Source organism: Crinia signifera, chromosome 9 (genome assembly GCF_055691185.1).
Source record: "Crinia signifera chromosome 9, ASM5569118v1, whole genome shotgun sequence".
NCBI lineage: Eukaryota > Metazoa > Chordata > Amphibia > Anura > Myobatrachidae > Crinia > Crinia signifera.
The window spans coordinates 38,050,821-38,063,481 of record NC_139225.1 but is presented as its reverse complement, the minus strand read 5'-3'; the positions used below and the strand labels follow the sequence as shown (position 1 = coordinate 38,063,481).

General features: G+C 47.0%; 1 protein-coding gene across 1 annotated transcript; it reads right to left on the bottom strand.

Moving 5' to 3' along the window:
- Positions 1–3,987: 3,987 nt before the first annotated feature.
- SLC10A3 (solute carrier family 10 member 3) lies at positions 3,988–7,245 on the bottom strand. The gene has a single exon (XM_083158866.1). It carries the CDS (start codon positions 6,433–6,435, stop codon positions 5,026–5,028), a length of 1,410 nt encoding a protein of 469 aa, XP_083014992.1. The 5' UTR covers positions 6,436–7,245; the 3' UTR covers positions 3,988–5,025.
- Between the last annotated feature and the right edge of the window lie 5,416 nt (positions 7,246–12,661).

The following is a 12,661-nucleotide window of genomic DNA, read 5'->3' as shown; positions in this document are numbered from 1 at the left end:
ATCCAGCTTGATCTGTCGGCTGCCTTTGACACTGTTGACCACCCTCTCCTGCTCAACACCCTCCGCTCTTTTGGCATCACTGGCACGGGCTTCTCCTGGTTCACCTCATACCTCTCCGATCGCTCCTTCTCCGTCTCCACTCCGAGCTCCTCCTCTCCTACTACCCCGCCGCCAGTCGGTGTTCCCCAAGGGTCAGTCCTTGGCCCTCTCCTCTTCTCCCTCTACACCACCTCTCTGGGCACCCTCATCAGCTCCTATGGTTTTCATTACCACCTTTATGCTGATGATACCCTAATCTATCTCTCCTCCCCCGACTTTTCCCCATCACTCCTGTCCAAGGTCTCCGAATGCCTCACGGCCATCTCAGTCTGGATGACCCAACGCTTCCTGCAACTAAACATGGCTAAAACTGAACTTCTTATCTTCCATCCCCCGAACATCCCCTCTTCTCCCACTATCTCCATCAGCATTGGTGAAACCGAGATCACATCCACCGACCAAACGCGCTGCCTCTGTGTCATCATTGACTCCTCCCTCTCTTTCACCCCCCACATTCGTGCTCTCTCACAGTCTTGCCGCTTTCACCTACGCAACATCTCATGCATCAGACCATTCCTCTCCACTGACGCGACCAAAATTCTCATTCACTCTCTTGTCATCTCCCGCCTTGACTACTGCAACATCCTTCTCTCTGGGCTACCCCTCTCACCCGCCTCGCACCTCTCCAATCCATTCTTAACGCTGCTGCTAGGCTCATATTCCTCTCCCGCCACTCTACCTCCGCCTCCCCCCTCTGTCTATCTCTTCACTTGCTCCCCATTCCTTTCCGAGTTCTCTTTAAACTCCTCACCACCACCTACAGGGCTCTCTCCTCCTCCACAGCTCCCTACCTCTCTTCACTGATCTCTATCCACACTCCCTCCTGTCCTCTTCGCTCCATCGCTGACCTCTCACTTATCACCTCCTCCCACTCCCGTGTCCAAGACTTCTCTCGCGCTGCCCCCCTGCACTGGAACAACCTCCCGCCACCCATCAGGCTATCTGATTCCCTTACCTCCTTCAAGCGCTCCCTCAAAACCCACTTTTTTAGACTAGCCTATCCCTCCTCCTAACCTCTTTTTATCCTCCTATCCTGCCTCCGTTCCTACTTATCCTATTGTATTTCGTTCGTCCACCCACCTCCTTTTAGTATGTTAACTCTTATGAGCAGGGCCCTCCTTCCTCACGTACTCACCCTACCTCATTACCTCACCTGTGCTCCTGTCCTGTTCTTCCCTTCCTCTACTTCATCTTCAGTCTCCTCGACAATTTTGACACCTACTTCTGAACTGATGCTGATTTTAGTTCTACAGTACCAGCTATACCCCTATTTATACTGTATTTTTCAACACACCCTGTACGTTACCTTGTAATTTGTTTTTTTGTTTGCTATGTACGGAGCTGCGGACACTTTGCGGCACCTTATAAATAAACGTACTACTACTACTACTGCATACACCTACAGCAGGATGAATTATTATGAACTTCAGTCACTCAAGATTGGAGTTTATTAAAGATGATATACAGATGGAGTCCCTCTCATGCTTGCAGGGGCTGGCGTTTCTATCGCCAGCCCCTGCCAGCCATCGGAAGGGGGGGGGGGGTGCGCGCGAGCCTCGTTCTGGTGGGGCTCCCCATCGCTGTATGCCACCTCCCCTGTCCCCACCACCGCCCCGAACCCCCCTAACCCTGACCGTCTCCCTGAAGTGGAGATGGGCAGGGTCAAGCCTCTCAGCTGCCGAGTGACTGGGACGCACGCACGTCCCAGTCTGATGGAATCCCTCAGTCTCCCAGCGGGGATGTTCTGGGGAGTGCCGGCAATGAAAGAGATGGGCTCCAGCTGTAGCAACAAATCAGATTCTACAGTACTTATTTAATTAGCACCTTCTAGAAGATGAGAAAGAATCTGATCAGTTCTAATTAGGGATTGCCATTGGTGCAGTCGCCATCGATGGTTGCCATCAATGGTTGATGGTGATATACTGCCATCGTTAGTAACAAACTATGTGATGGGTGACCATCGATTGTTTTATGTATCGATGGTCATTCACTTTCTTTGAATGACCAGAACATGGGGGCGGTGCTCCAGGGTTGTTGGGACAGGGCTATGTGCCATATCCCAGCATCTTGAAAAAAAAAAAAAAAAAAAAGAAACTATCTGGTTCCCCCCATCGATGGAAAAGTATTCAACATCGACCATAAACGAACGATGATTTTGAATCATCGATGGCCATCCCTAGTTCTAAGAGCTACACAGCCGCCTTCATAGGCCAGAATGTCCTGGGAACAGCTGCCCATGGTTCTGCCCATTTGAGAAGGAATTTACCTCTGCTAGTGAACTAGAATAAGGGCCAATATCTGTATCATTTAGGAAAGGTGTGTCATCCACAGTACTCATAAGGTAGACGTATACAAAACGCAGATTATAGAAGAACCTCCACATACAGACAAATCTAATACTTAAGTGGCAGTTTCTGCTATGCAAATACTGCTCAGTTTGTCCCGTACAAACATACACTATCACATGTTGCATTGAGTTACCCAACACTGGCAATTGTCAAACCTGTTTTCACAATGCACTTAACATACTGATGTTTAAAGAGCACCTGTCAAATATACAATGGGGACAGACACTTGTTCCCTTACATGGAAATCTCAAAGCATGATGTAGTGCGGGCAGTAGGATTAAGGAAACCGATACTTTAAAATTAATTAAATAATAAAAAAATGAGTGAAAGCTGCACTTATCTCTACGTAATAAAGACATACAATAAACTCCCCATACATCCTGTTAAACCAAAACTCTATTGCTTCCCTCTTATCAGTGGTTTTTACGTCACAGAGGCATTACCTTTGGACGTGGATATCTTATCAGACATATCTGCTGTAACCTCGTTATATAAATATATACACGTGATACACATGTAATCTGTATAGGAGTCAATGTACTATGAAACAGAGGTTTCTATAAAACACCTCCATATGGAAAAACACAGAACATCTAAAGGTCAGTGATAATCCTGATTTTGAAAGTTAATTTGTTTTCAGACTTAATCTATGGAAGCCTGTACTGGTATGGAAGCCTGTACTGGTCAGGAAGGAAGGATGGATGGATGGAAAAGATAAATATGGAGGTAATCAATCCTGGACGCCGTTTCCACCAGCAGTAATAGTGGCCGCCACCTATTGAATGTTGCCATTTCCAACAGCATTCCGGCATAACAAGTCCGACTTTAAAAACAAGTTGGATCTGTTCTGTCAGAAACGTTTTCGCTGACACGCCCACTTTTCGACACTCAATTCAGGCGGTCGAATTACAGTGAAGCTGAATGAAAATGGCCCGGGATTCTGATTGTCGGGATGTTCCGACAGTTGGAATCCTAGATTGAATACCCCGCATAGCATCATGGTTGTGGTAGTAGCTAGCATTCCTGCCTAAGGGCTGTTTCACACGTTCCGGCTGACGCCGGGCAGCAAAACCCCGCACGGCCAAGATGCACAGATTACAATGGTCGGGATGGCCACAGCCCGGCAACCGCCCTTTTCAGTGGCGACATCCGGCTACAACCGGGTGGCCGGGCCGTGACCATCCCATTTGAATGGACACACTCCTGTCCATTATTAACTACTGTGTATGGCACGGCTTTTGTCTGTGCGGTGTTTCGCCACCCGGCGTCAGCCGGAGCGTGCAAAACCGCCCTAACAGCACTAAGGTCTTGGGTTCAATTCCCACAAATGTTATGTGTGGGGTTTACATGTTCTCCCAGCATCCTCCTGCAATCCAGTGAGGACAGTTGGATTCTGACAAAGCATAAACCCTAGTTTGTACATGTGATAGGGAATATAGAGAAGATCCACCAGGGCAGGGAAAAGCAGTATACTGTGCCATGCTTAGCATGTATGTTTTATGGTTCATAGCCTGGACATTGTCAAATGCACACAAGAACGTTCTGGTTTTACTTGTTTAATTTGTACCAGGACAAGGAAGGGAAAAAATAAAATAAAAAAATGTTTAGAACAACACCCTGCATACATTACAAAGTCATTGTATCAAAAATAGCCATTTCTCCCCCTCAGTGCATGAACACAGACCTTTGGCTTTTTAGGACAAGTATAAAGAAGTAGCATAAAAAACAGCAGAGGTTAGATAACTTCAATTATGTAGAGCCATAGGCACATTTAAAGGGATGTAGTAGGGATCTAGGTTGTCATCATCGATGGTCACAATATTGGCTGCGGAACCGGGACTGTGTGGATTAGGGATAGGCACTAAGGGGAGGCATCTGGAGGAGATGGTTAGGCAGCAGGAAGGGAGTGATGGGGTTAGGCACCTGGAGGGGATGGTTAAGGCCCATACACACTGGGCGTCTGAGCTGCGTTCAGGTCATAAGCCACCCAGTGTGTACGGGGCAGTGATGAGCGGGTAGCGCAGATGCACGCTGCTGCATTATCACTGCCCCGGTGCTCATCTGCTGGTATTACCAGCAGATGAGCGACAGAGCGGATGGCTTTCCATAGCGTCCCTTCATCGGTCAGCATACATGCTGGACAAAAATCGCCCAGTGCGTATGGACCTTTCGTGTTAGACTGCAAGAGAGGTTGACTAGGGTCAGAATACTCACCAAAAGGTGTTGGATTTTTACTTATAGAATTCCGTTGACAGTATTGTGACCTCCATGATAATCACCCAACCCCATTTAAAAGGAGACATGAGGGCTCAATCAGATTTTCTTACTCTGTGAACAGACTGTAAACATTATCTGCCTGTGGTCACTGAATAGCTTTAAGACTTTTTTTGTGGTTTAAAAGGAATGTCTAGAAAAAAGTAGGATGTACAATACTCTACCGCTTCACCTGAAATGTGAGAATATTCAAAAGCTGAAAGTTAACTACACAGGGAAATAGGAATAATAAACAAAAAAAATACAAGCTTGCAGCATGTAAACCATTTGTTTTAAAGCCAGCTGGTAGAACACAGCCAATATCTCAATTATTGTCTTTCAGTTTTCTGTAGGCAAGGTGTAACAAAACCAGTAGCAACATCTCAGAGGTTCCGCTTAACGCCACTAGGAACGGTGCCTGAGAAGAAAGGTCTGCTTCAGCGCGTTGGAATGAGAGCTGGAGAACGGCCAGGGCCAAAAGACTATTCTGTACCCCGACTTCAATGCTGACCGTCCGACGTTGGGGAATGGGTAGACGCAAGCAGAATGCAAGTATGTATCCAGTCAGAAGGCCCACTAGCGGTACACTGACTCCAGCTACCACCAGTATAGCTGGCACTTGGCTCAGCAGGGATGAGCCCATCTGATAGGCCATAAACAGTCCCCCCACCATCAATATAACACTAAAAGGCTTTATTACGAGGAGAAGGATGCGGGACACATGAGGAAAGCGCCATTTTATCAACATCCCTGCAGAAATTGGCACAGCTATAAACAGCAAAGTGGCAAAGATTTTTAAAAAAGGAATATGGAGCGTATGATGCACACCAAGGAACCGTCCATAGAGAGAGGACGATAGAGGCATCAGGCCCACAGCGGCCAATGTGGATACCAAGGTCATGGATATGGCTATAGTTACATCGCCACCCAACAAGAGACTGTACAAATATCCACCACCTCCACCTGGAGAGGAACAGGTGACCACTAACCCTAGCGCTAATGGCTGGGACAGTCCGAGAACCAGCGAGAGAAGGTATGCATAAATAGGCATCAATACAAATTGTCCCACAATGCCTAGTAGGAGAGGGTAGGGGCACTTTATCAGGCTCTTCAGCACCTCGAGGTCCACCTTACACCCAAAGGCACATTTGTTAATGAAGAGGATGGGTAGCAGTCCATAGAGAAGGGGACTTTCAGAAAAATGACTTGCCGAAAATCCTGGCAATTCTAGAGTATCAGCGTTGGGAACAACGTGGATCGTAAAATCATCCCGTTCTTCGATTACAGATCCTAAAAGCTTCAGTGTTAAATGAAGGGGGGCCGTGCCAGACATCCCAGACAAGATATGTGCAAAGAACTTATCTGGCAAACCACCAGCCCGACGGCTCACGTTGAAGACCTTCAATACCGAAGTGTCCAGGGAAAAGACACTAAGTTCTGAAGTGCGAGGAGCAGCTCCAATGCTGATCACTATAACACCTGCCTTATGTTCTGGGAAGTCAAATTGTAAGCAGCAGCCATCCCCAATCTGCAGAAATCCCGGTGGCGATTTGGTGGTAGGAGAGAGTGATATGGATCTGGAGGTATGGGAGACAGGTATGATTGAGATGTGAGAGATCAAAGGCTGCTCTGTGCTGGGACCCTGGAGAAGAGAATCCGATAGTGGTTCAGATGCTGGCTGTGAGGGTGTGACAGACAGCACAGAGCCAATGAATACAAATAGAAAATACTGCATCGTGCATGGCAGAAAGAAAAGTCTCCGTCCTCTCTGCTACACAGTCATAACTACAAGGACTGGTTCAGGCTTTAACCTCATGTTGACACGTTGCCTAGTTTATGGGACCACCCCACCCTCACTCCTTGCAAGGTGTATGTCTGCAGGTCACTTGCACGCTTAACCCTTGTAATGCTTGCTGGGAGTCTCCACTGGTGTCTCTCTGGCTTAGTGCAGGAGTAGTTTGCTGATAGCTCAGGCTTACTGCACGGTACCTCTGCTGAGGTCCATCTGGGTTATTGCAGAGGGTCTCTGCTGATGTTTCTCAGGCTTATTGCAGGAGGTCTCTGCTGATGTTTCTCAGGCTTATTACAGGAGGCGCCTGCTGAGGTCCATCTGGCTCATTGCAGAGGGTCTCTGCTGATGTCTCTCCCTCTGTCTTATTGCAGGAGGTCTCTACTGATGTATCTGGCTTCTGGCAGGAGGTCTCTGACGAGGTCCAACTGGCTTATCTCATGGGGTCTCAGCTGAGGTCTTTCTTACTGCTCGCATGTCTTGTGCATTAAGTGTCCATTTCTGGGTTACGGCTGTAGAATGTCACCCGTGTAACCGCCGGTGGTGTACTCTCACCCGTACCTCCTAACTTGCAGGCGCCTTCAGGCAGCTCAGAAATCCTTGTGTAAATGTCGGGATTATCTTCCCACCTGCAGCTGTCTCTGGCGAGCACTGTGTGGTCTGTGATCCCTTTCTGAGTCGCACAGTCACAGGCTCTGCAGCTGATCGGCTCTCAGCCTGCCAGCACCAGCAGCAGCACCGCTGTGACTGTGTCAACGTCACTCCCTTCCGGGTTATCACGTGACTGGCCCTGGCCGATCCTGCGGCTGAGTGGATACTTCCGCATTCCTTGCGCGTCTGTGCGCAGTGCACGCTGGGAGTTGTAGTTTTCAGACCTACAGTCTGTCATTCACTGACTGAACTATCAGGGATTGTTTGACATCGATGTCAAGGATGTAAATAACAGCGATGGCAGCACACCATGTGGCAGATGATGGTATTACTTATCGATGGTCAATTTTCTTTGAGAGCTATCAGACACAGAGCAAGCTTAAAAGTCACAAGTTTCACACATAGGTTATGTGGAATGCAGTGCTGGTGGGGGAACTTGTGTAAAGTGTGTTGTCCTTAGCAACATATGAAATTTTTGGTTTAATTTTCTAAACCCCCCCCCCCATGTCTTGCAAGTGTCCTGAGGCACCCCAGGGAGCCACGGCACACAGTTTGGGAACCACTGCTATAGTATGTTACTTCCTTGTGACTGATTCAGAGAGTGAACTTGTACCAATTATTGAATACAATGAGTCAGTGTTCTGCTATCTCTCTTGTGTATGCACAATTACATACTGGTAACTAGTTCAGGGTGTGTGCTTGCAGGACCCGTTTTATGCCCAGCTCAAGGTGTGAATGGTTACATGCAAATACCAGAGTTTAAATACTTACTATAATCATGAGCAAATATATTGAAATCAAGGTTAATGCCGTACAGTAATGGTGCTTATTTTTATGATTTTTTTGTACACAACTCATACTGTTGTCACTTTGTATGTAACTTGTGTGCTGTGGTTACAGTCACTTAAGCCGCTTTACACCAACGGAGAGGAAATTCTCTGGTTCAAGTTCAGAACATGGCTCATGGGGTCCCTTGGATGAAACGGCTTCAGACTATCATTAATCTTGTCCAGAACATTAAAAAGTGTACACTCACCCCCCGCCTTGGGCACGGGTGGCTTACTTTGCTGGCCACAGGCTACTAGAGGTCCACATGCATAGAGAAGCTAATAGCCCAGGGGTCTCTTATACTGAACTTCAGCCAATTCTCTTTTCTATGTTATCCACCTATTTACTGGGATATGGTCACTAGGTAGACATGCATTGGCTCGACCACTGAATGTTGACATGGCTTAGGTCGACACCTGAAATAGGTAGACATAGTGGAAGGTCGACACAAGCATTAGATCAACAATGGGAAGGTTGACAGTCAAAAGGTCAACAGGATTTTTCTTTTTTCATTTTTCTTTGAGCCAACACTATGGCATGGTGAGAGAATAATATAGTGTGCCGAGCACAGCGAGACATGCAGTGTCAATGTCGACTATGTCAATATTTGGGCCAAAAATTGTAAAAAAACCTTCGAACCCTGTCGACCTTAGCCATATCAAACTATTTCAGGTGTCTTCCTAACCCCTGTTGACCTTCTGCTCCACGGGAGGTTTCTGTCCTCGCCTTAGGACACCTGCGTTACGGTTTGACAGGTGTACCGCCCCAAGTCACCTAAGGGGTCAGCATGTCAACCTAAATAGAGTTCACCCAATGACCCATAACCAATTTTACTTTCAGTTGTCAAGCAAATCGATACATTTGCTAAGTGGCTTTTCCCTTTTTACCTGCTGTATCATTCTGTGTGTGGGTGTGTATGTCATCTCCAGTCATTTAAAACAAAAAGGGACAGGTATGTACTAAAATCTTTAAATAGATATGTGAAAAATGCAGTTAACCCCAAGTAGGCCTACACCAGCTGCAATCCTGAAGATCTGTACATTTCACAAAAGGTGAGAGTTAACATTTCTGTGATGTCACCCAGACCTTTCACCCTCACCACAGGTATCTGGGGCAAGGATTACATACAAATAGATATTATCATGGAGATAATATGAGATTCAACTTTGTCATTACCCCACAGTAGGGCAACAAAATGAAGGGTACTTATGTAATATCTGGACTCCCGTTTTTCTTATGAGACCGCGTCCGCTCACCACGCTTCGGCACGGTGGCTCGCTACGCTCGCCACACTATATAAAATCAACTCCATGCGTAGTTGGATAGTAGCGATTCACACGCCCAGTGCCCCCCCCCCCCCTCCCCCGATTCACGGCACCCCCCTGTCCATGATTCGCGACCCCCCCCGTGATTCACAGACCCCCGCGACCCCCCCTCCCGCGATTCATGGCACCCCGCGACCCCCCCTCCCGCGATTCACGGACCCCCCACAACCCCCCCTCCCGCAATTTGCGGACCCCCCTTCCCACAATCCTGTTCTCCTGCCCCGTAACTTCCGCCAGTGGGGACCCGCTCACCCTGTGTTGCCCACATTCCCCTATCATGCCTTACCACCCAGCCTCCTGCTCTCATGCACCCTAACTCCCACTCAGTAGGAGGAGACACTGACTCAGGGCAACCGTCCTGTACTCCTGTGCTGCCACGCTGGGCCCTCACCCACTGGTAGAAGCTGCAGTGTCCCCCACCCTCCTTTAGTCCCCCTTATGCCCACACACCCCTATCACTAACCAGCCAATCGAATTTGAGATTCCTTGGCTGCACAGTAGATTTTTCTATTAGATTTTGAGAAAACGGGAGCGCGCATCGATTCAAATGCAGATCGAAAGTGTCCTAAAAAACCATTCGATGTGGATTCGATTTTGCATCTATTAGCAAAATGGAATCGAAAACAGGGAAAAATCTACGCATGTGTACACAGCTTAAGATCCAGTCCTGTTAAATTGTAGTTTATAAAAAATGTTATTATTGACAGTATTCTTTTTGATTGTGCATCTGCAAGTCTTGTGGACCTTCAAGTATTTCACTGACCGCAAGAAATGTCTCTGCATTCACAGTTCAAATCCAAGTGCAGCATATAACCAAACTCCACCAATTGTAAGTGTAGGCAAAATGTATCTAAAATAGAGAGGCGCTCAGTCTATCTGCAAAGGTCTATGGGCCTCATTCTGGTTCACTTTCAGAGGCAAATTCCTTCTCAAATGGACAAAACCATGTGCACTGCAGGGGGAGAGATTGAAGTAAAAACCCACCCAAATATAATTCTAATGCTGTGTACACACGGGGGAGATATATTGCTCAGCTATATATTGCTGAGCAATATATTGCTCAGTTTCTCCTGTTCATCAGCGACCAAAGATGGTCGCTGATGAAAAAGAAACTGCCGGGGGGAGCCCGGCAGTGGTAATCAGCTGGTCGCAGGAGCATGTTCCTGCGACCAGCGATCACCACAGGGGCAAAAACGGGAGCGCGCACACGGCGATATATCGCCGGTGCACACTCCCATTGCGGGCAATAGGGTCGCTCAGCGACCATATTTCACACGATTTTTGACATAATCGCCCCCGTGTGTACGCACCTTGAGTGAGATCTATATTGCAGTGTAGAAATAAAGCAGTCACTATTTTCCCTGCACAGAAAAAAAATAACTCACCCAAATCTAATACTCTCTGCACGTGTTACATCTACCCCACCTGCAGTGCGGCATGGTTTTGTCTGTTTGAGAAGGAATTTGCCTCTGAGAGTGAACCAAAATAAGGCCCTATATCAGGCATGTCCAAAATATGGCCCTCCAGCTGTTATGAAAGTCCCACAGTTTTCTATTAAGGAATGTGTAGTTTTACAACAGCTGGAGGGCCACACTTTGGACATGCCTGATCTAGATCAACAGACGTTACATCCAAGCTCAACATTTCAGTCCTACCTAAAAAAGGACCTAAAAGCTCCCATACATGAGTCAGTCTTGTCCGAAGGTGATTTTCCTGGCAGCTCCCTGGGAGGCTCACATACAATCAGGCACTTGACGTGACATTTTTTACATGTGATAAAACGCATGCGACACTAAATCACACCAGATTTGTGCACCCGGCTGGAGTGAAGCGCTCCTCATCCCGCTGTGCCGACGTCTGCGAAATCTCTGAGCACACTCAGACAGCTACCCCTGCCTTCTAGCTCACGGACGGAGGTGGTGCACACCCTTGGTCATTGGTCGGCCACCAGAAACCACTGAGAGCCTAGTGCCTTTCCTCCTCTGCCAGCAATTGCCGCCCGCTGTCCGACGTTCCTCCTGCAAATCCAGTTGATGTCCAGCCCATAGGTAGAGGCGGCTGCAGGCTTCCTTGAGGCTGAGGAGAAATACGTGGAGATGCAACCTCGTGCTGACAGAGCCACTGAAGCCCAGGTCCACGGACCAGTGACCCATTAGTAAAAGGGGAGGTAATATCAGCCTGATCTACAGCATTTGACACTTGCCAGAGTTAACATCAATCAGACAGTCGTGTGCACCAATTCTACCGCATCTATCCAATATTAAGTGAAGCCAATGTATGGGAGTGAGATACTTAAATAATCACACTCGGCAACTAGAGGAAATTTTTTGTGGATTTATTTATTCCACCACCACCCAAACTACATCCTCGGGTGTTAAGAATAGGGACTGAAAACATATAGAAATTAATTTCATTATATAGAGGAAAAGACTACTTACAGTATTTTCCAACAGTGATGGCCTGTATGTTTTATATTTAGGAATGATAAATTTTGTGTATTTATTTATTTTCTAATGTGACACCCCCCGGGAGGTGTGATATATATTGTATTGATATAATCTTTTTTTTAGGTTGCAAAATAAATAAATAATTCGTTTAACCATTTGTTGCCTGCTTGTTTTAAGCGCCACCTGAAAACCCCTGTTTGTTTGCATCTCGTCTGTAAATTGGAGGTTGGCATTCCTCTATTCAGGTTGCAGCTGACTCAACCATCTCTGACCTCTCCACACTTGAGCGCTGTTGACAAACAACCCAGGTTATTGAGTAGGGTATATATACCCATAACCAGTGCCCAGTCAGAACACCTTGAAAAAGCTGCAGAGGCAACGCGTTGGTCACCTTTTCTACTAAACACAGATGGCACAGTAATCAGTATGGAGGGACAGATGTAATAAGCCTTTTTTTTACCAGCCAATCAGCTCCTAACTTTCATGTTACAGGATGTGTTTGAAAAAGGAGTTAGGAGCTGGTTGGTTGGTACCTATCACTTTCCACAACTTTGTACATCTGGCCCAAGGGTTCTATTAATAGAAATATAAAAAATAAAAGTTACACAACACACATCAACACGCTACTATGAATAATGGATGAAACAAGCCTCAGCCGTTTGGGGATTTGGAGGCACGACACAATTGACCTGTCTAAGCTGAGTATTGTTTAAGTGTCTGTACTGGCGGGCCAGGAAAAAGCACGGCTTAAGCCAGGCATGGCCAAACTGTAACCCTCCAGTTGTTGTGAAACTACACATCCCAGCATGCCTTGCCACAGTTTTAGCACTCCCTAATAGCAAAACTTTGGCAAGGCTTGATGGGACATGTAGTTTCACAACAGCTGGAGAGCCATCGTTTGGCCATGCCTGGTTTAAGCCA

Excerpts from the sequence above, each read along its gene's own strand:
- SLC10A3 (XM_083158866.1), bottom strand. The coding sequence starts at position 6,435 with ATGCAGTATTTTCTATTTGTATTCATTGGCTCTGTGCTGTCTGTCACA.